The 23,743-nt window shown below is 49.4% G+C and overlaps 4 protein-coding genes across 12 annotated transcripts; 2 read left to right on the top strand and 2 right to left on the bottom strand.

Annotated features, from left to right (window-relative positions):
- Positions 1–96: 96 nt before the first annotated feature.
- On the top strand, positions 97–1,558 carry LOC106746844 (transcription termination factor 3, mitochondrial). Its single transcript, XM_014623921.1, has 2 exons — positions 97–1,198; positions 1,273–1,558. Exons 1-2 carry the CDS (start codon positions 259–261, stop codon positions 1,548–1,550), a joined length of 1,218 nt encoding a protein of 405 aa, XP_014479407.1. The 5' UTR covers positions 97–258; the 3' UTR covers positions 1,551–1,558.
- A 129-nt stretch (positions 1,559–1,687) lies between these two features.
- LOC106746845 (endoplasmic reticulum-Golgi intermediate compartment protein 3) lies at positions 1,688–5,929 on the bottom strand. Of its 2 annotated transcripts, none has more exons than XM_014623922.1 (8): positions 5,712–5,929; positions 5,071–5,229; positions 4,884–5,000; positions 4,757–4,797; positions 4,608–4,675; positions 4,288–4,511; positions 4,075–4,203; positions 1,688–2,789 (listed from the first exon to the last, which is right to left on the bottom strand). In XM_014623922.1, the coding sequence occupies exons 1-8, from the start codon at positions 5,794–5,796 to the stop codon at positions 2,452–2,454; spliced, it is 1,161 nt and encodes a 386-aa protein (XP_014479408.1). In that variant the 5' UTR covers positions 5,797–5,929; the 3' UTR covers positions 1,688–2,451. The 2 variants fall into 2 exon arrangements, with proteins under 2 accessions (XP_014479408.1, XP_014479409.1); XM_014623923.1 differs by lacking the exon at positions 5,712–5,929 and adding an exon at positions 5,397–5,669.
- LOC106746846 (reactive oxygen species modulator 1) lies at positions 3,256–4,199 on the top strand. 4 transcript variants are annotated; one of them, XM_014623927.1, is made up of 4 exons: positions 3,256–3,437; positions 3,559–3,705; positions 3,789–3,908; positions 4,108–4,199. In XM_014623927.1, the coding sequence occupies exons 2-3, from the start codon at positions 3,575–3,577 to the stop codon at positions 3,895–3,897; spliced, it is 240 nt and encodes a 79-aa protein (XP_014479413.1). In that variant the 5' UTR covers positions 3,256–3,437; positions 3,559–3,574; the 3' UTR covers positions 3,898–3,908; positions 4,108–4,199. The 4 variants fall into 4 exon arrangements, with proteins under 4 accessions (XP_014479413.1, XP_014479411.1, XP_014479412.1 ...); XM_014623925.1 differs by having other exon boundaries at positions 3,257–3,437; positions 3,535–3,705; positions 4,093–4,181; XM_014623924.1 differs by having other exon boundaries at positions 3,258–3,437; positions 3,535–3,705.
- Positions 5,930–7,071: 1,142 nt separating the features above from the next.
- LOC106746726 (MAGUK p55 subfamily member 2) lies at positions 7,072–23,713 on the bottom strand. Of its 5 annotated transcripts, none has more exons than XM_014623606.1 (8): positions 22,967–23,713; positions 18,645–18,760; positions 11,370–11,669; positions 10,602–10,838; positions 9,950–10,424; positions 9,442–9,776; positions 9,140–9,214; positions 7,072–8,562 (listed from the first exon to the last, which is right to left on the bottom strand). In XM_014623606.1, exons 1-8 carry the CDS (start codon positions 23,064–23,066, stop codon positions 8,386–8,388), a joined length of 1,815 nt encoding a protein of 604 aa, XP_014479092.1. In that variant the 5' UTR covers positions 23,067–23,713; the 3' UTR covers positions 7,072–8,385. The 5 variants fall into 5 exon arrangements, with proteins under 5 accessions (XP_014479092.1, XP_014479090.1, XP_014479091.1 ...); XM_014623604.1 differs by lacking the exon at positions 22,967–23,713 and adding an exon at positions 20,868–21,601; XM_014623605.1 differs by lacking the exons at positions 9,140–9,214; positions 22,967–23,713 and adding an exon at positions 20,868–21,610.
- Positions 23,714–23,743: the final 30 nt, after the last annotated feature.

Raw genomic sequence — 23,743 nt, 5'->3', positions numbered from 1 at the left:
ATAATTATATTATATTGTATACTTTTACAACAGAGAAATAAATCATACATTTACGAACCTATCGATGAAAGTTCATCTTTCTGTTTCCGACTACGCGTCGCTTGCATCGGTGCGGGAAGTTCAAGTTAGGTTAGGCGAAACAATCTATCATTCGTCAATTATTGTGAGGTTACTGAAGATACATTTTTCGGTAATACGCGAGAGATTCACCATTTTCCTCCACTCAAATCGTTTAAATGAACTTTCTGCATATTAAATATGTTATTTCAACGATTCTACTCGATTCTGTCAGCTGCACGACCGGCACGAAATATCACGACAAACTTGACCACCCGATTTATTTGGCGGAATAACAGACTTCAACAGTGCCTGTCGAGAGAGAACAATGACGATTCGGCGGACGTTAAACTCTCCAACCCGAATATTTCATCAGAAGACACGAAGAGGTTCGACGACGGAGGTTATACGTTGGAGGTTGCTCATAGTTCCAATGATAACGTGGTAAATGCCGCTTTACCTTCTCGCATTCAGCCAATTACCATCGCTCCGTGCGATAACTTCCTCGACGACGACGACGACATAACGTTACCGAAGCCTCTAGACGTGTGTACCGAGGATTTGTCCGACATCGGTCCGTATCTCACGCCTACTTTTACGTTCGCCAAGTATGCGAACAAGTCAAAGACGATTCAGAAGCTGGTGAAACTCGGGGTGGAGCTGTACAAACTGGAGTCCGAGGAGGGAATGATAAATTATATCCTGGGCCTTGACTTTGAGCGCGACATGAAGCCGTATATCATGTTTCTGTCCGACTGTGGCGTACCGGCCGATCAGCTAGGTCACTTCATCACCAAGAATCCCCACATCTTCAAGGAGGATATGGACGATCTTCACACGAGAATAAGATACTTAAGGGCGCATGAATTCAGCATAGATATGATAAAGACCATCATATGCAAGAATCCCAGGTGGTTGCTGCATAGCACTAAGGACATTGATGGCAGGTTCGGTTATTTCCAGACAAACTTTCACCTCAATGGCAATCAAGTCAGGATCCTCGCAGTCAAGGGGCCTAAAGTAATAACATACAAGATGTTGCACATAATAGCTAACACGTTCAGCATCAGGGAAGAGATGCAATTCAATCGTATACAGGTCAAACAGTTGCTCCTTAGGATGCCCAAATTATGGACGAAAAGTAAGGGTGCACTTGTCATTGACTCAATCTCAAAGCTCGTGAAGTATGTCTAATACTAAAAATTGCGTTTTCAGATCGCGAGAATCTGATGAGAACATTCGAGTACGCTCATGACGAAATGATGCTGCCGCTTGATTTCATCGTGCAATCGCCGCACATCTTGCTCTGTCGTAAAGCCAGACTCCAACAGAGGCACATGTTCTTGGTGGAACTGAAAAAGGCGCAGTACGATCCTACCAAACCATTGTATGTTTCACTACGAGCCTTGGTTGAAGGTACAGACGTGGACTTTTGCAGGAATATCGCGATGACATCCGTCGACATGTACAATGCGTTCCTTAAAACGTTTTAGTTAATAGCGGTTAAATGTAAATAAACACACGGACAGACTCATCATTCGCTATCGAAATTACTTTCGGTACAGCGTTTTTCGTCAGCATGAGATGACTGTTCCCTCTCCGTATATTTCCGTATTATTGTAGCGTACAATAATATCATGCGCGTTTTATTTAACAAGTAAAACTTTTTAGGAAGAATATACTTAGCGTACGTTATAATACATATATAATTTATGTCTCTCTTCTTTGCGCCACAAAAAAAAAAAGGAGAGAGAAGAGCATTCGCATCGCGCGCGTAGCACACCGAATACGCTTATTTATCGAGCCCTGAATTTACTTGTCGAGTTTTGACGACGTTTCTCATGCAGACCGGAAAGTGAGACGATGATTATCGACAGTCGTACTTAGCGTCCAACGCGCTAAGGTGAGAATTCACAGCGAAGATTAGAGGTCTGTTCATTTTCGCTGCACCTTTGAACTAGTGCAATAAGTTGAAGCGAGACAAGTATATGTTTTCTCACTTCAACTTATTGCACTAGTTCAGTGGTGCAGCGAAAACGAACGGGCCTATCGGCCTTCGGTGGAAAAGTGCTCCCGAAGCACCATGCTTCTCATTAACCTCTTCAGGGATATTGACACATATGTGTGCGTTTAGTTTTATTTAAAAATTACCGTTAATATTAAATGTTGAATGAAATAAATTTAAACAATTTTCGTTGTTATAAATCAAAAATTTTCAATTCATCCCTGAAGAGGTTAATACTTCTCGTAAAAATCTATTTAATTATTCGCCTAATTCCCCGTCTCTACCGTCATAGTTGAAATTTAATCGACGAATTTCCCTGAATTAATCGCCGATTAGATTCAAATCGCGATGGTAGAAACAAGCATAAAAGTGTCAACATGGCCCGAATTTCAATTGTATTTTCCTAGCTCTATCTTCTTCTGTATCGCGCGCACCGAATGGTAGAGCAACGAATCTATCAGGCCTGCCACAGTGAACACGCCGCCGATGATCGCACAAGTGTTCGTCGCGAAATGCCCGAACGACTTCGCCTTCTCCGTGTACTTGACCATGAGCGGACTCAGCTCGTAGCTGAAGAATATGCCAGGCATGCCGGAATCGCTTATGTACAACGGCATCCGCTTTGAGTGTCGTGTTACAGAAAACTGATTCGTCAAGAGGGTCGACCCGTCTACACGGACATATGTAGTCGGCACGATTTTGATGTAGTGATAAAACATCATAGCACCTGAAAAAGGAAACAACTTCTGTGAGTTTCAAGGCTCTGTTACTCTTCAATTAGGGTACATTGTTGCCTCTGGCTTTATGCGATTGGACAAATTCTCAAAAAGAATTCGTCTGATGTATTAAAATAAAAAGGCAAAACGTTTTTCACTTTCGAAAAGATCAGAATAATTGTAAATCAAAGGCCGATATTTGATATCCGGTGTAAAAAGCGTGGTTTCTGTTTTCTTCTGAAAAACTTGATTATACGAAAGTAAACTTCTAATTCTATGAAATACCTTAAAACGTATAATTTCAATTGGCTACGTTCTATGAAAGTCATCTCCCGATTTCACTGGGAAGATAAATTTTGCAAAATTTATTTTTATTAACAACAAAGTTCATATTGTTATCTATATTTGATACGCGATACGAATGACCCGCCGTATCCACGGTGTGACGTCACGTTCGACGGAAATAGCAGACGGCGCGACCGTCTTCTTTTACAGGGGGGAAAACCATCATGGCGTCGTTTCAGTAATGTCGTGTGAGTGCGATGCGTTGATAAATCTCGGCAATTGTGAAGGAACGTTATCAAATTCCCAAATTTATAAGTAAGGATACGGCTGAACGACTGCAGCCGCGACAAGATTGCGTAAGACGCGCTTTTACAGTAAGTATTAATGTAATGATACAACTTCCAAGTATGCGTGCATATCGTGTGCAAAAAATTCGGAATATGTGTTCTAAATAATTATGCTGAAACTTAGGGAAAATTTCGCTTGATTTGTGAGATAAAGTTCACGCAAGATGCCCGCCATACCAGCAGGAGCCTATGGCCAAGGACCTTCGTGTTTCGACCGTATGAAATTAGGCTTTGCAATTGGATTCTTTGTCGGTATAAGCTCTGGCGCACTTTTCGGTGGATTTTCTTCCTTCAGGTATCGTTGAGAACAATCGCTAATGTAAACATATTCAGCGAGTCGGGAGTATGTTTAATTTATAAAAAAAATTTGATTGCTAGATATGGGTTGAGAGGGAGAGAATTGTATACCAATGTTGGCAAATTGATGCTTCAAGGTGGTGGTACATTTGGTACATTTATGGCTATTGGAACAGGCATAAGATGTTAATATATATACATGTATGTATGTATGTATGTATGTATGTATGTATGTATGTAAGTATGAAGTAAATCTTTGAAGGGTAACTTTAATTCACAATTGTTTCTAATAGTTGCATTGAGTTTGTAACTGTTTATAAGAATGGAAGAGCGTTGAATTCTTAATAAAATAGCTGTAAAAACCTACCTTCCGTGGCGATTACAGTGGTGTCATCCATAGGATTCGTCTTTCCTGGGATGTTGAGTCCAAAGCTCAAATGTCGAATTTTATGAGTCATGTTGAAGTGATTCGAGGTGTAAGGTTGGACGTCGTGCACTGTTACATTGAGAGAACGAGGCCCATGAGAGATTCATCAGCGGATGTATCGTGGAAAGGAAGAATTCCATTTTGTTAGTTTACCATGCACATGATTGACAGAGTAGCTGTCTCCCGGCGCGATGTGGAAACTCCCACCGACTCGATTCACCTCCATGTAACCGTAAATTTGGCAGCCTTGCGTGAAGGCGTGCTTAAACTTATCCGCAGATTTGTCATTTTGACACTGTTTAATTTGAGCCATGTCCGGTGTCGCCCATTTCTTAAGTCTATAGGCCGCTTGTACTTCCTCGCAAGTATTGCAACACCTGTGTAATTAAATAAAGTTGAATTTTACAAAACATGTATATACTCGATGGAGTTCTTCCTCAACGTGTGTGTCTGTGTGAGAAAATCCGACTCACTTTAACATATCTGTAGCCGCTCCGTAACAATCTCCACAAGCCTCGGTAGTAGAGCTGACTTGTGTTTCCTGTGAAAATATTTTGTCCGATATTAATTAACTTGCGAATAAATATTCAGTGAGAAGACACCCGTGAGAGTCTTCGATTACCTCGTTCGTAGGTTTCATGAGAGCCTTTGTGTTTGTAATGTCTGTAACAATTTTATATCAGAGAGTCTCTTTTCTGCTCATTCTACTTTTTGTACAATCTTATTTTACCAGAGAATGTTACACGTACTTGTTCTCTTCGGGTCCTCTATTGGTTTACCGTTTAAGTCTAATCGTCTCTTAAAGATATTGTGTTCTATCTGCAGATGCTGCACACCGGTTGTATCCATCGCGTCTATCGATAAAACTGCAAAAACATAGAAACTGTCATTTTTTTCTGTGTGTATGTGTGTGTATCAAGCGTAATCTGCACTTACGGTCACAAGATATAGTTGGGACTATTATGTCCAAGTTGATTCTCAGTTTAGAGCCCCTAGATGTGTCTACAAATAATTCCTCGCTCATAGTTGGCGTGAGATAATAGTTGATCTCTGACATGAGAAGTATGCCCATGATGATGGTGCTAATGATTGTAACTGAAAGAGAATTATTTCGTCGTTGATTGTGTTAACATATGTATGTATATATGTAGAAAGCTGATTCTTATCAAGTGGCGTGTTTTATCAGTGAAGGTACGTAAGCTCTGTTAAGTATCGTCTAATATGGAGCAAACATGTGATTATATTAAGTGTCAGAAACGCACATGGTGGGCGAGATAACGCGGTTCCGTTGCGGACGACTCGCACGAATGCGGAGGAACCGCACGACGGCCGATTCGAATTCAAAACATCTTGTAAGAACGCTAATAAGAAGGTCCGAAGCTCGATCGGAGGTTAATTACTCGCCGGTGTCGTCTCGTTTTGCACCGTAACGAATATCTTAACCTAACGGGACGCAAGTATCCTCTGTCCTCGTGGCAGTCGAGCCTGAACTTCCGTCAGGACGGGCATTGACAGGCGGAAATTCGACGAGACCGACAAGTAACGTTCTAGACGCCGATCTCTCTGATTGTGTTTACCAATGGCACCGCTGAAGGTCCTCACGAGAATGTCGGCCTCCTCGCGCACTTTCGGATGCACGTCCAGCTGCCGTAGGATTTGCATTTTTTTTCTCGATTACGGCCTCTTGTTGGAGGAAGCACGCGACACGGTGCAGGAAACACTCTCTCACGGCGTGCTGATGTTTACCGCAACCATCGACCAGGTATCGTTCGAGAACCGGTGTATTGCGCAATTGACAGATTTTACCGTACGCTAACGTCATCTTGACGGATTGCGGCGAATGCGCGAAGTTACAATCCGAATTAACGTGATGATGGTAATCATAGTTTTGCGAAGCTACCCTGTATTATAGCTTGATGATTGCCGATAATCTCGACACGTCCTTCGCTTATTTTTTCGTGTTCATTCGCAGATAAAAAAATTATTTTCATTATAACGCAATTGCAAAAATTTAAATATCAACAAAATCTACGCTCTCTCATATGTCAATTCTTTAATATAATTGTCCTGAGTTGTTGAATTAAAATCTAATAAAATAATACATCAAATATAGACAATGCATCCGATAAGATAATAGATCTAATCAATTTTTATTGAAATTTAAATCTCTAATAAGTGAAAAAAAGATAAGAGCCACGTCAAATTGTTAATCCTTGGCATAATAATGTAGCGTACTAATGAAGCTGCCCGAGCAGTTAAGTAGGCTGAACTGGACGGTAATGGGTTTACCCAGATAGCACAAAATATTCTATGAATATACGTAGAATTTTGTAAGCAGATCCAGTAAGCAAGAAATCATTGACACAATATTATTACAATGATATTTTATAATATGCCATATTTCCAAATATGTAGTTCTTAATGTTGTATACTACGTCATTGTTGACAATATTTGACTGAAACATACAAAATAATGTTTCTACACTATGGCTTTAATATTTAAGAATATTATATCTTAGGAGTTTCTCACACATTTGCCTACGATATTCGATGAAATATTCCAAGCAACACAGTGTCTAAAATCAGGATGTAAGACGTTTTATGTTCCAACGTCTGAAAGAGGCGTCTTTAAGACTCCTTGCGTCTCGATTTTAGACATTGTGTTGTCTGAAATTCTATATATATTCATAGAACATTTATAGTAGCGTTATATACTAAGAACATACTATAAATATATAACAGTGTTTGGTACATTCTATGAATATATAAACATTCGCAACGAATATTCGTAAAATATTCCTGTACTATCTGAATGATTGGCTAATCGTTGCCCAACGTTTGGTCAACATTGGCAAACGATTAACCGACCATCGTGCTGCTCGGGTGCGAAGGAAGTGAACAAGGGTATCAAATTTACCAACAAGCTACTCGTTGTGCTTCTGATTTGTAACAAATGTTCGATAAACTTTTATTCCACATGGTGTATTACGTTGCACCTCGGGACATACGTCTCGATTTAACATACAGATGTATTTGGTTTGTCGTCACCTACATGTATGTGTGTTTTTACGCGCGTGTGTCGTGTGTGTGTACGCCGTATGTCGTGTGTGATGACTGTCTCTCTCAGTCGGACGTTAGAAAAACGCGTTTATTGGTTTTGTCTTATGTAAAAACCCGAGTGTGTAAGACGAGTCTGTCTCGACATAGTAGGTCTTCGCACCAACCCGATTATAAGGCTTGTGCTATTAAGGCACTCTATGCCAGGAATATACTTAGCGCGTGCACGAGCAACGAAACGAGACACGAGACAGAATGCGTATATGAAACGAGACGCGAGCGTGACGGAGAGAATCGGACAGAATTAAAAAAAAAAAAAGAATAAATTCACTTTATACTTTATGTGTACGCGGCTTAAATCGCGCAACATTAACGTCAACGTTAAATTAGAAGTACTAGCTAAAATTAACGGCGGTGGAAATTAATGGACGGCGGTCTAACGCTTACACTCAATCGACCCGTTGTTAACGTACAATCGTTGTAGAGACTGGCAGTAAAAAACGCGCAGCGACGTGCGACGTGATTTTCGTCGCTATTGAAGCAAAAAGGGGAGTACACGACTGTTGCGTCCGGCGGAGCGAAGCGCTTAACGATGATTTATGACGACTCTAATCGACGTACACTTTTAGGTCTTGTGTCTATACGTAACATCCGATTCAATCGAACCCAACCGCTCGTCAGGCGCTCCATTACGCCGAACACGGCAATCATTACCCGTGTTTGGACAGGCGTCCTGTTATCTTCGCTGCCATTCCGATCTATCGAGGGACGATCGACCGGGATACATAGTTCAGTGTGTGCTCCGTATATTATATATCGTTTAACGTACATCAATACGCGGAGATCCGATGAAGATTCCACACAGGGACAGAGAACGGGTCGTTTGTAAACCTATAACGAGCTAACGTAAAGGCTACCTTGTACTTAACTACATATATAAACGGCAATGAGATTCTCGATCGGCCCTCTCGGGGCGCGGCGGAGACGGTAATTCTCGCGGCACGAAGTGTTCTTTGTACTCTACACGTGCCTCGCTTCTTCTTCCTTTTTTCTCTCGTTTTCCTTTTTCAACTGCGCGCTCCGCGCAGCATAAATCTTGGCCGGGTTCCGACGCTATCGACGATACCATCATTCTCGCATGTTCGAGCTGCGAGACTGCGCGTTCCCTCGTCAAATGTTGCGCCCAGGAACCGATTAGTAGATCCAATTCACCGGCACCCACTGATGCTCGGTGGCTAAGGCGTCCAGAGCGGCGATCACCTGCCGGAACGTGTGGTCGAAGTCCTCGTTCACGATCACCAGGTCGATGTATTTCTCGTAGGCTCTCTGTAGGGCGGCGGATTCCTCCAGGGTCGACTTCAGATCGTCCTCCTGTTACCAGATGGATTATCGATCAATCGTTCGTTCGCTCGCGTCGTCTCCCCGCCGCTTAAGAATAATTTCTCGTCTAAGAGAAACGGTGCTTCGCACAACAATCGCTTTTCACGCTAAAGGCGGTGCGGTATGTGTCTCTGACGTGGCTCCACGAACGTAACTCGTTTCCCGTTTACAGTTGCGGGCTTAATTACCAGTCGTGAAAGTGCTCGGACAAGCGTAATTGATGACAGACGTTAATATGGCGACGACGAAGTTATCGTCGGTCCGAGTGAAAGCCGACTTCTTCGTACTTTTCGTTACACTTGACGTGTGGAATTCTATTTTACGAATTAGAGAACGTGGAAGTCGCGTGCGATACTGCAATACGGTTAATTCGACGTTAATCATACCAAGGCAGTCCCGAACTAAGACGATGTATACAGACACGTGCCGCATTGGAGAACTACGATTCGCCGCTACGTGGAGAGAACTACGATTGCATAACTCGGAGGAAGATCGAATAGAAGTGCATAAACGTAACGTAAAGCGAATTGTTCACATTCATTGTCATCGAGAGACATGCAATACAAACCTCGTATAGAGATGCGAGGGACTCCAGCGTCCGGGCTCTCCTCGAGCTGTACCTGATGGAACTCTGGCGGTCGAACTAGCGAAGCCAACATCAAATTTATACAACGAATTAACTAAAACTGATTGAATACAGCTCAAACTGAATAGCGAATGAGAGTAAAGTATAGTTGCATGTAAGTGACTAGCATCACATTAGGGAGCGACACGAGGAGCTTGAGAGAGGGAGACACAGAGAGAGATTTCACGGATGTGTGGAAAGTGATTTAGCATGGAACGTGGAAGCGAGTTTTGGCGACAGATTACCGTCAGTTGCCGACTGCTGGCGCCGGTCGACCTCCCGAGATCGTACAGGGACTTCAGCTGCTCCATGCCGGGCGCGGCGATGAATATGACGTAGGGCATGAACTCCGTGCTGTTGTGGAGGATCTTGAGGGCGGCTGGACTGCAGTCCAGCACGCACATCTTACCGGCTCTGATCAGATCACGCACGGAGTCCAGTTTCGTGCCGTACAGGTGCCCACCGTGCTCGCCGTGCTCGAGAAACCTGTGCTCCCTGATGTCGGTTTCCATGGCCTCACGATCGGTGAACCAGTAGCTCTTACCGTCCTCTTCGAGGACTCTGGGCGGCCTCGACGTATCTACGAAAATGGGATTACGATCAGGTTTTGCTTTCGACTGAAATCTCATCGGTGAACGATGAGAAGAAGAAATGGATCTCGTTGAAATCTTGAATTGGACATTCGTCGTTACATCGGAGGACAGAGTTTGTCCGTTCTTGAGGGCTTAATCGAACAATGTGTGTCGTACTCACAAGGTACAATAGTGCCGAACTTCTCGGGGTCGCTGTTGATCAGCCTGTTCTTCAGGGTTCGCCGGCCTACGCCGCGCGGCCCGACCAGGGCCAAGGTCTTGCGCCGGAACGGCGGCATTCGCGCGACCTCCTCGTAGAGGAGCAACTCGGCGCTGTCGAACTCGCCGTTCGACTTGGACTGGTACATTTTCCTCTTCTTCTTCTTCGAGATTCTAGTGCCGCAGATGCTGATCTTGTGAACGAAGTCGGCCTCGGGCGGCACGAAGGCTTTCCTGCGTTCCTCCAGCTCCAAGGAAGGTATCAGGCCAGGCGGTCCGAGACCTTCGCCCTCCACTCTGCGCGCCTGCCACCAGTTTGGGTCGGCTTGGTCGACGATCTGCAGGATGTCGCCCTTCTGGAAGAGCAGACCTATCTCCCTGCAGGGCAAGATCGTGTCCTCCGACGGGTCGTAGTCGAAGAGCGCTCTCATGTAACACTGCAACACGACGATTCGAGTGGTCGTTCGGCAAAGCTATGATTTTGCCTTTTTTCCCAGCGCGTTCACGCCGCGATGTCCGAGGGAAACACCGTGCGAGGAAGTAGAGCAAAAACACCGGCGGTGGTTACCGGAGGCATCGAGGCGGAAAAGCAAACCGTTCTCGGAATCACTCACCGTGGATTTGACAGGTCGGTTCAGGTCCGTCGCGACACCCGGGGCGAGCTTCAGGGACAGATTCTCCTTGGCCTCCTGGATCGCCTGCTGCAGCTCCTCCGGGTTCCGCACGTGCTTGCCGTTCACCTCGAGTATCACCTCGCCTGTCCTCAAGAGACCTTGACGAGCGGCCGTGCTGCCGCCGAGGATCCTGGCGATGATCATGTTGCCCGACTCGTCGACCTGCACCGTCAGACCCTGAGGGGAAACACGGACACGTGAAAACAAACGTCTCCGGGACGAGCCGGGTTGAGTACACTCTGCTCGCGACAACCGTGCCTTTCTCGCGCGTTCGTCGATAAACAAAGCGTCAAGCCGAGAACGCGAGGACCGTCGAGAACTACATTTCGGTCTCGGGGGAGCGCGCAGTAGCAGAGAATCTTAGCCGGGCCACGTGGCCGCACCGTGGAAATAAACATCCGCACTTATTTATGAACTCTGCAAGTGGCATTTCCGTCTTTCCTTCGGACGAGCCGGACCGGCGAGCTAACTCGAGGATTCCCCCGGCGATAAATCTGCCGAATTGCGCCCAAACACAGCCCGAGCTCTTCGTTGAACGACTTGTGCGCAAGCTCCCGCTGTTTTCACCGGAAAGCTCTTCGCGTCGAGACGACGATCCCCGTCGCGATTTCAAACCCTTTCCATTCACCGTGACGCAAAGTCACCCCCGCGTGTTGTCTACTGCATATTTATGTATAAACTATTCACCACTGCTTATAAATAACTCACTAAGGGTTCATCCGATTGCCTCCTGAGACCGACCACCCTGACGGCCTCCGTTCTCTCGTTCGTCGGCATCGTCACCGCAGGCGGAGGATTCGGCTTGGCTGGTGCACCTCTGCGCTCCACCACCGCGTCGTGCGTCTCCAAGAGTGCCCTGAGATGCGACTTGCTCAGAAGGCTCACCAACTCCCGGGCGTGGGGGTTGCCGGAGATGCGATAAGCGTGGCACACCTCGTCGACGATGTCACAGACGGACGAGCATACCGGCTCCACGGGCGCCGGCGGGTCCTCGAGACGCTCCTGGACCTGCCGGGCAGAGATCTCCGATCAGGACTCGTCGAAAACTGGTTTCTCAAATGTGAATGCCTTTATCAGGTATCGTACAAATTCTTCGCCCGCGTCCCGCCTGTAGCGTTACTTCAACAGCGATATTGACAGCGCTCTTATTTCGTAACTTTTAACGTTAGAGAATCACGGGTATTTTCCTTCGTACCGCGAACTGGTCATTTTTCACCTCTTTTTCTTTTTTGTAATTATCCGCTGACTTTCTTCAACTTTATAATATTGTTTATTTGTTTTATGATAACGAAGGCCTCGCAGTGATGAAAATTCAAAGAAGTGGGAACTAAAGAATCTACAAGTGAAAATTTTGAGAATATCGAAGCTTCGATATGTAGGAATTATGAGATTTTAAAAATGCGGAAAATGTCGTTGGAATCCGTTATCTAATCTTAATGACTGGCCCGTTAGACCTGTCGGTAGGGAAACAACAGGTGAAGCATATCGACGATTACCGATCCTCCTTCCTCCCCTATTATCTATTGCACTGTTAGGCATCGATACCCACAGCGAATGTGACCTTTGAAGACATTACCTTCGACGTTTCGGCAAGTTTTCTTCGAAGTTTCGAAATGATCGAAAATTAATAGCCCTTACTGACGCTCACGTTTAAGGCGTGAGCGATCGATCGATCAATATCGATGGGAATTAACGCGACAGTCAGAGTTTTTAATTGCCAACGCGCGCATTTACCGAGCTACGGCTGTAGCTTATTGCGCTAAATCAACGAACATCTATTTTCTACCTCATCTTATCTCTAGATTCGCCATGCCCCTCGCCTCGCGCGAGCCAGAAGATAAAACGCTTGTATATTATTACGAGCCGATTCCCGATGTTGTTTGAAGCAGTGCGAGCAATCTCTCTCTTTCTCTCTCTCTCTTTATCTGTCTGCGCTTACGGTGTCCATATTTAGATGGCCCCGTAAACCGCGGGCTCTTGCCAGTCGTGAAAGTATAGAAACAGGTTTCCGTATTAAATTCACCATAAGCACAGCACGCCGGGCACGGCTTGCGTCCATCTTTGTCGTTCTCGAGACGAGAGAGAGGCGAATGGAGAAAACTATGTGCAGCTGAATCAACAAATTTCCTCAAGTACAACTCGCCCTCCCCCCTCCTCCCGCGCGTTCTCGCACGCGTAAACGTCAAATAAATTTCACGTATTCCCGATGAATTGAAAAACACGCGGGGAGAAAATAAAAAAAAACAAAAGGGGAAAATACGGCAGGCAGGGGGCCCGGGAAAATAATTCTTTCCCAAACGCACAGCGCGCGCGCACCACATCGCACATCGAAATATTCCGATGACGGATAAAACGCGGATTAACGGAGAAGCAATCTGGTCGTTAAAGCGGTGGATTAATAATCGGCGCGTGACGACGGTGCTGATTCAACGACGGCGAGTTTGATTGGATTAGAGTTAATTTAGTCAACACGCACGTAAGGTTAGTCGAATAATCTACGCTTCGCCCGAGTCGCGGCACAATGGGCGATTAATTAGAAAAGTAGGCCATTCCGCTCGGCCATGCTCCTTTGGTCCGGCGAACAAAGCCGAAACACGACCTATCGCACCATCGCGCTCTTCCTCAAAGCGTGCCTCGCGCTAATACGCGCGATATTACGCGTTATATCGTCACTTATTATTATTATTACACACGGTGGTCGGGGCGAGCTCGCGGATCGCGTCGGAGGTGGGTGATGATTCATTGTCGAATCATTTCCTCTCTCTCGCGACTCGCGACCGACGCCGCGCGCGCAGATGGTGCGCGCGCTTTGCCGATCACGAAAGAGTTTCATCATCGCCCGTACGTGCCCGAAGCGCGTTACGAAACCGACGGCCGATTTCCCGCCGATTAACGACCAGCAACGAAAGCATCGAAGGCTATATTTCTGCCGTGATTCTCCCCGGCGAGCGTTCTTCGATTTGTTTATTCAACGTGCGCGCGCGCGCGCGCCCACGTGCCCTCCAGGCTTCGAACGCGACGCCGCTGCTGTCACGCGAGATGATTCGAGCTGATGCGCCTCGTGAATCATCGGCTCGAAATGATCGTCGTCGAGGGATAGGTGCATCGAGAACGATCTCGGCTTTCTTCCTCCCCCGCCCGCTCTCTCTCTCTCTCTCTCGATGGAATTGCACCGATCTCGGTATCGGGAATAGCCGAGAAGTAGCGAGGCTACGTCAGTGGCACACTTTCTGCGGTCAGCTCGAGGAGATTGTTTATGGGCCACAAATCACGGGGGGATTTATTTATCCACTTGATTGCGAGACGCCGCATTCCGCGCGCTTTCTCGGAGAAGCGAGCCGGGCGTTGCGTGTGCTCGATTCGCGGCGATAATTCCCGCGTACTCTGCGGTGAGAGTAACAACCTTTTCGCGCCGCGAATCGCCAATGGGTGCGAGCGAGTAACGGAGTCCCCCGGTTTCTCCTACGCGCATATCACCGAGCGAGTCGATCGTTTACCGCGCTGAAAGGTGAATCCGCGCGCGATCCGCCGACGGCTGCGGGAGTCGAATTCGGCGTCAACCTTGCCGATCTGCCGGTCGTCTCGTCGCACCTCCGTCGCACATTCGCACGTTCCCAGTCACCGACGCTAACGCTAACGGTACTCGACGGGTTTCCCTCGACATTTCGCCGCACGAACGGTACTTCGCGCACCTCCTGGCCGACGATTACGCTCCACGCTTTGAGACCCGAAGAGGCAGAGGCGCCTCCCCGGCTACCTCGGGCCTGCCTCGGATCCCAGGCACCTTTCGTACGTGTTTCGCCGCGTTCCTCGAGCGGTGACGCTCACCTGGACGATCCAGCCGGATAACGCGAGCTGCCGTGAGCGGACTGGCGAACTGAAGCGCGATGTCGTGTCGGTGCCCTCGCGACACTATCGATCGGCGTGGGTTGAGAGTGTGGACAAACTGAGTTCGTCGGAGGGATAAGTAGCGCACAGGAGATCCCGATGAGACCGGAGCAAAGAGACGACCTCCTCTATCACAGTGTGACGGCACGACGGCACCTTCTCGCCAAGGAAAGCAACGTCAGAAAACTGCCGCGCCTTACTGCTACGTCGGCCGCGTCCCTCCGCGTAGGCAGCCCGTTCAGGCGAGTCTCCTGCCGTTCTGAAACAGGTGGGGGCCCTTCCTCTCCTGGCACGCAACACTCCGCTACGTTTGTTCCAGGAGCGTAGCCGCTCGTGGGGGGAACCGTCGGTCTGAGGTCGCCGCGTGGTTCCCTCTTGTTGAGTCGACGACTCGTTTCCGCGAGCCGTACTTTCTCTCCTCGGGCTCAAAACGGAGAATCGAGGATCCCCGGGACGACGATCCGTTCCCTTCTCACGCTTTCCAGCAACGTCCGTCGGGTCCGGGCTTTCAAGGCATGGCGCCGAATTCCCGGATGGAAGGTATCGCGCGATGACGCTCTCGAAAATTCAACTTGTGGCGGAGTAAACATCGCCCTCTCTACGTGCCCCCTCTTATCCCCCCTGCCCCATTTCCATGGGAAAACACGCGATGCGTACACGAGGCGAATCTGCATATCCGTCGCTTTCGGATTCGGGACGTCGTTGCAAGCGAGACCCTCGGCCGTCACGGTAAGGTTCTCAGGGTTTCGTAATTGTGACCTCGCTCGGCAAGAAAGAACAGTCTGGGCGAAACGGGTCCGCGTGTTTCTTCGTTTCCCACTGTGCCATCTGACGATTCCTTTTGCGTAAAGTTTAGGGATAGTTGCGGGACACAGGTAGAAGGTTTTCCCTCTCGAGAAGCGGAGAAGCGTGTTGCGCAGCAGAGCGGACTCGCTACCTCGGATTGTTCGCTCCGTGAACGGAGGGAAGACGGGCGGGATGAATGATGCCTGCAGGTGCCCGTCGACGAAGGCACTCCGGTTTCTCACGCGGACTAATAACTTGAAATTTCCGAGCAGGTGGCAGCTTTTCCACAACGTCCGGGTACGAGATGTGACCTCGTCGCGACACACCCGACGGTGCTCGTTATTTTCAGCCGGAGGAGAATTGAATCCCGCCGGTAAAAATTGTCTTCCTCGTCGCCGACGATGGGAATCGCTCGGACGCTTGACAGCTTGTGACGCAACGTTAATTAGACTCATTTGAATATTCCGACATTAAGTGATTCCGGTTTTTAGTGGACGACGACATCGACGGCGGGACGATGCGATACGCTCGAAGAGCTGGATATTTACCGCGCGTTCGACAACAACGAACCGGCTCTGTTGGCTTCACGAAGCAACGAAGTAAAGGGATTCCTTCGGGAGGACGCGATTCCGCGTGTAATTGAGTCGAGAAAGCACACTCAACTCGGACACGGAAATTCGCTCGACTTTACGACGAGATGAAAAAAACTACGTAGCTGATAAGAGAGTGCACGCTCATACAGCCCTGTCGCGCGCGCACGTACGAACGAACTCGCCGCAATGTACGTTTCTCCCACTTCCCTCCTCCCCTCTCTCTCGTACGGTTACAAAGCCAACTCCCCGACTGAAATTACACGACGTCTCGTACACGCTACGAATTACAAGACACGCACGTAAGGCCACTCGTATACCGCCGTCGCGACACGCATGCTCGCGCCTGGATTTCTGCAAGTGCCCCACGGAGGCGCCTATGACCCGGTCCAATTAAGAGGTCACAGCCAATTCTCCGACGTCAGCGAGAGAGAGGAAGAGAGACACGTGTAGGTTACAGTCGGTCAATTGACGGGCACGGCTGTAAATCTCAATATTTCCTCCTCGGCTTCGTATGTCACGAATTATAACGTCCCTCCGTGATGGACAAAACGGCCGTTCGATCCGTTCGATCGATGTGTGACCGTGTCATTAAGAAGGCAACTACTTTGCAACTACCTTGCTACTTTCAAGACCATTTTCTTCTCTCTCTTTCTGGAAGAATAATTATAATACTCAGCCAATTCTTACTCTTTGTCACGCTCCTCTTGCGCATTTTATTTTATTTTTTCATTTTATTCCCATTTTCCCCTCTTTGTGTTCATAATTTACGGAAAAAGGGAATTAGTCCACGTGAAACAAATGAAATTTAATTACCAGACCCAGTTTTTAGCTGTGGGGGCTGAAGATTAGACACAAGGACGAAAAGAATTAGCTAAATTAACTAAATTTCAGTTGTATCATATGGACAGCTAATTTTTACCCGTGGGTAGCTAGTTTTCAGTATCTGTAGGAGCTATTTCTCTTTTTTTGCCGTATAAAAGCTCAAAGTAAGAAATCCGCTTTGGATAACATGATGTTGCAATTATTGTGATGCGTTTGAACAAGCAACAAACTTATTATGCAAAATTAGAATCCAATTTACATGAAATCCGTGCTCATAAAGATTATTACTATAAAGTTCAGAGGGCTGTAACTCCTAGAGCGACAATAAACGTTTCTGCCTGTCTGTCTCTCTCTCTCTTTCTCTCTTTCTCTTTCCGTCGTCTTCTTCCCTCACTTGTTTCGCAGTGGAATCAATCATTGACGATTACGCTATTATTACGAAAGTTTTCCCAGTTCTTCCCGGCGATAACACAAGTCCCAATCGGCACTCTTCATCGTCGGCTCCTTTCAACATTAAAAGCGGGAAACACGGGGGCCAACGACTTCTCAATGGCTTCTCGAAGCCGGACGCGCCCTACCTGCCGTCGTGCGTTTTACCTGCGCAGGTAAGTCGCCGGAATGTGGGCCCAGCTCGACGTTCGAAGAGGAACGTTGAGGGGAGAAGACGTGAGCTGCACGAACAGCTCTTTTAACCTTCTACGTGCGTGCGTTAGTGTAGGAGAGAGAGAGAGAGAGAGAGTCGCGTTGTGTCGCGTCGTGTCGCGTAAACGCGACGTTTTCAGCCCATCGTCGGATAATATTTTCGTCGAAGGTCGTATCGCAGCATTCTTTCTCGCGCTTCGCTCCGGCGAGGAAGTGTGTCGCGACCGAAATAGCGTGGGTGTCGCGCGGGGCCGCGTGAGCGAAGGCGTCGTCGCAGAGCGAAAGAAAATCCCGGAGATTTTCCCGAGATTTCTCTTCGCCCACGCTTCCATCTCGATCGTGACTCCGTCGAGCCACGTGGCTCGAATCCGATCTCAGCTGACGAGAGGTTTTTCTTTTTTGCTCGCCCTCGTGGAGCTGTTCGCGATTACGCGCGTAAACGAGGCGCGCAGAACGAACGCCTGGATCGCGACACGGGAAACACACCTTGAGCTACACTTAGCGAAGGACTCGGATTAATAAACAGCGCGATGTGCGTAATCGGGCTGAACTGTCTTCCACTGGCGATCGTGTTCCGCGGATTAGCGTTCCGGGATCGACCCCGTGGCGAGGATGTTCGAGGATAAACTCCGTTCAAGACGAGAAGCTGCCACGTCGGTTCAACGACACCGAGCCGTTCGGGCAGACAGCCAGAACACGCGCGCGTCTTAATTTTTCATTGAACGATGCGACGAATTAGAAAGTCGCTGCGGATGCGCGGTGCCGACTCGCTCGTAAACATTTCGCGCCCCTCGTAAATTCCCAGGGCCATAGTAAACACAAACGTTCGACGTTGCGTGCGGTGCGCGCGGGGGGCGAAAACATGACGTCCACTCTCCGTGCACGTTCACGAGCGGCCGCGGCGCGGGGAGGAATCGCGCGGTATTGTTCCCCATTAGAATTCCTCATGTTCGTGACGCTTAACGAACGACTCGATGAAAAAGAGCGACGGAAGGCCGAAAAAATCAACCCCTCCGCGTCGGCAATTCGTCGTAACGCGGCCGTTCGTCGCGCGTTTCGCACCGGACGACCGACACCTTCGAGAACTGAGCGTCTCGACGAAGCCCTCCTTCACGGGGTTCTTCGCGCTTCACCGACCTGACCGATCGAAAGGCCTCGATATGTCGAAGCTGGACGAAACTTGGGTCGCTCGGGCGTTATGTCACGCGCGACGAATCGCTTTCGGGCTTGCTCGCAGAGATGGAAAACTCACCTTCACGAGCGACGTGACGACCGGGCTGTCGAGGAGGCCCTTCAGGAACAGCAGGTCCGTGTCGTCGGCGACTTTGCCCAGCTCCTCGATGTTGTCTCGCACGTGCATGAACGCGGCTGGAACAGGAACGGCGCACTCGTTCATAACTGACCGCGGATCTCCACGCGGAGAAACTCTCACGGCACACCACCGCACCACCGGCTGCGTCGGCAGCAGCGGCTGCGCGCGAGAGAGAGAGAGAGAGAGAGAGAGAGAGCCCGGAGAAGGGTGGCGTGACGAGGGAGAGCAGCGGGGTGCCAACGAGGTCGCGGCGATGCTGAGGGTGAACCCGGGCGTGGCCATCTTTCGGCGCGGATCAATATTCGGCTAGCTACAGGTGGCCGACGCGCCACGCGAGATCGGCCGATCTCCTTCTCTCTCTTTCTCTCTCTCTCTCTCTCTCTCGAGTGTGTGGAGCGCTGCTCGAGAGTCCTCTGGAGCAGCGAGTTCTTCAATAGGTCAGTTCGAAATTGATTAAGGATATATAGTCCATAGATCAAAATAACGAAAGAATTATGAGAAAAATACAAACTGATCTTCATTGCATTTAAAAGCGATGTCAAAAGTTTGACGGTAAAGAGACTGGAGTCCATCTAGTGTCTACCTCAACTTCACATCCTTAATTGTCCATGCGAGTAACAGGACAACGCGAAGAACACTCGAGGTTGGCACCGGCCGACCGATCGGCGCTTTTCCGGGGCGAAGTTCCGCGACTCGATCGTATCGTATTCGCGCGCGGAAATTCTCCCGGGACTTTTCGACTTCTCGCTGGGCAATTAAACGAAATGACCGCGCAATTATCCGGCACTCGAGGGGTTGGGAAATCGCCGGCGATCCGTTCCCACGGACAATCTGGGCATTTAGGATTTCCTCGGCGGTAACGCGCCAGAGTGCTCGCAGCGCGCGCTCGATTTGAGGATTTCGGCGCAAGCTCAAGAGCCGCGAAGCGCAAAAGCGCTAATTACGTGTCCCGATGCGCGTCAATTAACGTCGCCTCCGCACGCGGCTTTCACGTAAGCGGCGTGACGCTTTTCCAAGGCCTCTTTCAGACGTTATTATCGCGTTCCACTTAAGTGGCTTTACATTCGTCGGCGTTCGTCGAGCGTTATTGAACGCGCGCGTTACACCTATCACCGGTCTGGAGATTTATTTGCAATTGAGGAAATACGCGCAACTAAGGAGACAGATTTGGAAAACGCGCTCGTTCTTGTTCTTTCGGCCAAGGCGCAGCCTGCTCGAAATGATTTGAACTACGCGATTTATTGATCGGCCTCGGCGACACGTTTGAAACCCGAGTGCCCGATGAAAAGCCACTCGAGTGTATAATAATAACCCGTGCCAACTATGCGGCGCATGAATGATGAATGCATGCCATTACGAAGTCATGGACGCGTGATACGATGTATGTACACGGTGCGCACGCCACCACCGACGGTTTTTCGCGCCGGCGGGCACGCTTTTCACGCGTGTTTCCTTAGCGTGCGCACCGAATTTTTCAAATGCGACATACAACGATGCGGCTTCGCATCGAAGGCGTACGCGCAGCGATATCGTTTTCACAATGTGTCGCGTTTTCGTGCGCTCGTTGATGGAATTAAACGAATTAATATATACATATATATGAATTGAATGGACGTTACGTCCGCGAATATCGCGGTGTAAATGTCAAAGATAGAGGCTGCACGATTCAAGCGATTCTGACAATTTACCGTCGTTTACGAATCCATTATCCTCCCCTTCGTTGCTTTCGCTATTGTAACATTATTATTATCATTATGTAACACACGGCTGTATCGCGATGGGCTGATAGTAACATTCCACGTGCGGGTAGACGTCGACAGGTAACGCGACGGTGGAAAGTGCGTCGACCGAAAGGCGTAACCCGTTACGTCGACGTTTAACGACGCGGTAAGAGCGTGAAATTAAAAATACGCCGGCCGATGCGATAATATTTGCGCTCGCTCCCCCGCCGGGGATATTCGTGGAAATTGTGCGAGAGCTCATACTCGCGCGGACGTAACGAAATATTTCCGTTTAATTTCCGAGAAGCGTGACGCTTCGAATTCCCCATTCGAAGAGCCACTTCCAGTGTTAGGCGCGCCAAATTTTTCTCGCATTCCTCGAGAGAGATACGTATCGATCTCGCATCGATCGATCGTCCGCCACGCAAGGGGAAGGAACTACCGTTGTCGATCTGATGGATCTTCGCGCCGTTCATAGCGTCCGTGCTGGCCAGCAGCCGCCGATCCTCCAGCTTTTCTTTTCTCCCGAAGAAGACCATCGTGGAAACGTGCAGTCCGACATGCGCGGAATATAAAACGATATATCCGAGTGGCCCCTCCGTCGATACCAATTTGCCGGTGAGTTCGAGAGAGAAGAGTTCCGACATTCACATTCTCATATTCACGTCATTGTTTCGGATCTTCTCGCACATCCGCGCTTGCCATTTCCTCTCATACGGTCCATACGGTCATTTTACCCGCGCTTCTCGGTGTTTCCGGCGCGAATAGCGATCCTTATTCGATGCTTCCTCGCTTGAGATCGACCCTTTGTTATCACCGATCAAGAACTAACACCACTGGTCGGTACCGTCCGTAACGGTTCGATTCGGCGCCAGCCGAGACTCGCTCGCGCGAGGAAAACGTCCGGCGCTCGATGTTTTCCTCGGTATCACCTCGCGGTGAATGGAAACACTGTCTTACATCCGCCGGGGCCCGAAGACCGTGAGGTCCAGACGAGGGGACCGCGAGTGGCACCCTTCCCACTCGCGTGGTGGGGCGACTAAGGTGAACCCGACGACGCGCGTTCACTCCGCCGTCGTGCAATTCATATCTCTCGCCGATTTTTCTCGGCCACCGCTCGGCGGAAATCGCGAGATGAAAGTTAACCCGATGAAGAGAGGAGGAAGACGGGGCCGATTAAACATGCGGACGACGAGACGCCGAAGGACGTTGCTTATCGCAACATGCGGATCTAATCGTGAGCAGCAACGGTTGCCGACTGGCTTTAGCGATTCAAAGCTGGCCGCTACGAAGGATCGGAGAGAGACGTTGATGTATCCAGAAACAAACCAGCTGGTGGCTGCGGCGGGCAACAGCAGTGGAGGGGGCGACGCTAAGAAACGGCAAAGAAGAGAAGAAAAATGAGAGGTGGGAATCGGCTCTCAGCGCGGCGGACGTCGTGACCGTCGTCGATTGTTCGTGGCGTGTTCGTGGCAATTTTAGCTTCACATTTGACGTAGAAACTAATAAACACGAGAGGTAAAGGTAAGATAACGCGCGGTAGTCGTTGAAGAACTTGGTGGGAAGAACGTTCGCGCGTGCGGGAGGACTTCGACACGGACTCGGTAACGACTGTTGACTTGAACGTTGAAGTAAGTGACGCGGTCGCATTGGTCGTTAAGGACCGGCGATATATTTGCGAAATCGGATAACAACGTGCCTTCAAAGAGAGGCGAGACCGCGAGACGAAACAATGCGGTAATCGCTAAAAGCAACGAGAAGAGAGGCGCGCTTCGAGGAGGTGAAGAAGAAGAAGAGGCGAGCGGAGTAGGAAAGCGAAGTGAACGGGCGCGAAGCTGCGGAAGAGAAGAGGACGAGGGGAGAACCGATAAAAATGGGATCTCGCAGACAACAACGGACGCGATCAGCGGAAGTATCTACATCGTAACGCGGCGGAGAGGCCTCGAGTAGGAGGAAGTCCTGAGCGATCGTTTCTCAAGGTTGCGCGACGAACGCGGTCTCTCTCATCGAGCGTCATCGATCGTTCGCCGTCGCCTGGAGAACACGTGCTGCGTGGTGGTGATCGATCCGAATCGCACGGTAGACAAACTTTGAACAGCTCGCCGGTGTCGACGGACGGCCTCGTCGTAATTCGACGTCGATAGCCGCGTCCAGATAAACCCAACTATACACGAGGTCGGTATATTCACGGTGCCGTTGCGCGCTCCTTCTTCGTCGAATTTTCACGTAAACGACGTATTCCTTATCGCTCTAATCGTCGATAATCGCCGTAGCGTCCGCAACTATCGCGGATCCCTTAATTCCTGTCTTCAAGACCACTCGAGAATTGTTCTGGCATTGGAAAAACAATTGTACGTTGTGCCTCCCGAGGGACGTAAAAAATACTAGCCGGTGCCAGAAACCGTTAGAAATCTCACGGGTTTAACGACACACACACACCTACACATACCATGGAAACGGAACGGTGGTTGCTCGGCGATGATCGCGCATGTTTATGAAGGGCCAAGCCTTCGGAAGGGAGAAGAGAGATCATAGTCTTACCGGAAGTGGAGTTCAAGTCCCTCCTCGGAATGATCGACGACAGAGCGGAGCAGCCGCAGACGTCGTCGATGACGTTGCCCCTCGACTTGCTCTTCCTCATCGCGGCCGGCTTCCTCAGGTGACGTCGATCGACATCCCGTTCACGCCGATCGCTCAGGTCTTCCACCTCAAGTCCGGCCTACGCGCCGGTCCCTCGCGAACTCCTCGATCCCGTGAGGTCGTCATGCCCGTCCTCACCGCCGGAAGTCCCACGTGCCGTCGGCTCTCCCCCGCGGATCGATGCCTCCCCGACCGGCCGGACGACGATCGCACGGCGGCTGTTGCTCGACAGCAAATGGACACCAGAGAACGGGATCAGGATCTATTCATAGATCGAAACGATCTTCCTCACGCGGCCGTCCTCCGCAAGTGGCTTTTCCGCGAGCGCGAAAACGGTAACCGCGTTCGGTGGGGCCGCAGGGCGCTCATAAGCCGTGCGGGCCGACCGCGACCGATACTTATAGTCGTCGGTCCGAAGGGGGTGGCTTTTGCACCCTCTCTCTTTCTCTCTTCCCCTCGCTCGCTCTCCCTTTCTCGCTTCCTCGACTCGTGGCAACGCGACTGGTACGCGTTATATCCCCTCGATCGATAGTAAACGCGCCCACGAAAGGATCGGAAATACTCTTCGCGGGGCTGCCCGAAGGAAGGCTGGCGCGGGACATTTGTTGTCCCCGAAGATTCGGCGTGACATCACCATTCCCGTCAGTTCGACCCTTTTGAAATTTTCTCCCCCCCCCC

The sequence above is a fragment of the Dinoponera quadriceps genome, unplaced genomic scaffold, assembly GCF_001313825.1.
Source record: "Dinoponera quadriceps isolate SergipeBrazil2010 unplaced genomic scaffold, ASM131382v1 scaffold1565, whole genome shotgun sequence".
Taxonomy (NCBI): domain Eukaryota; kingdom Metazoa; phylum Arthropoda; class Insecta; order Hymenoptera; family Formicidae; genus Dinoponera; species Dinoponera quadriceps.
This window is presented reverse-complemented; position numbering and strand designations above follow the sequence as displayed.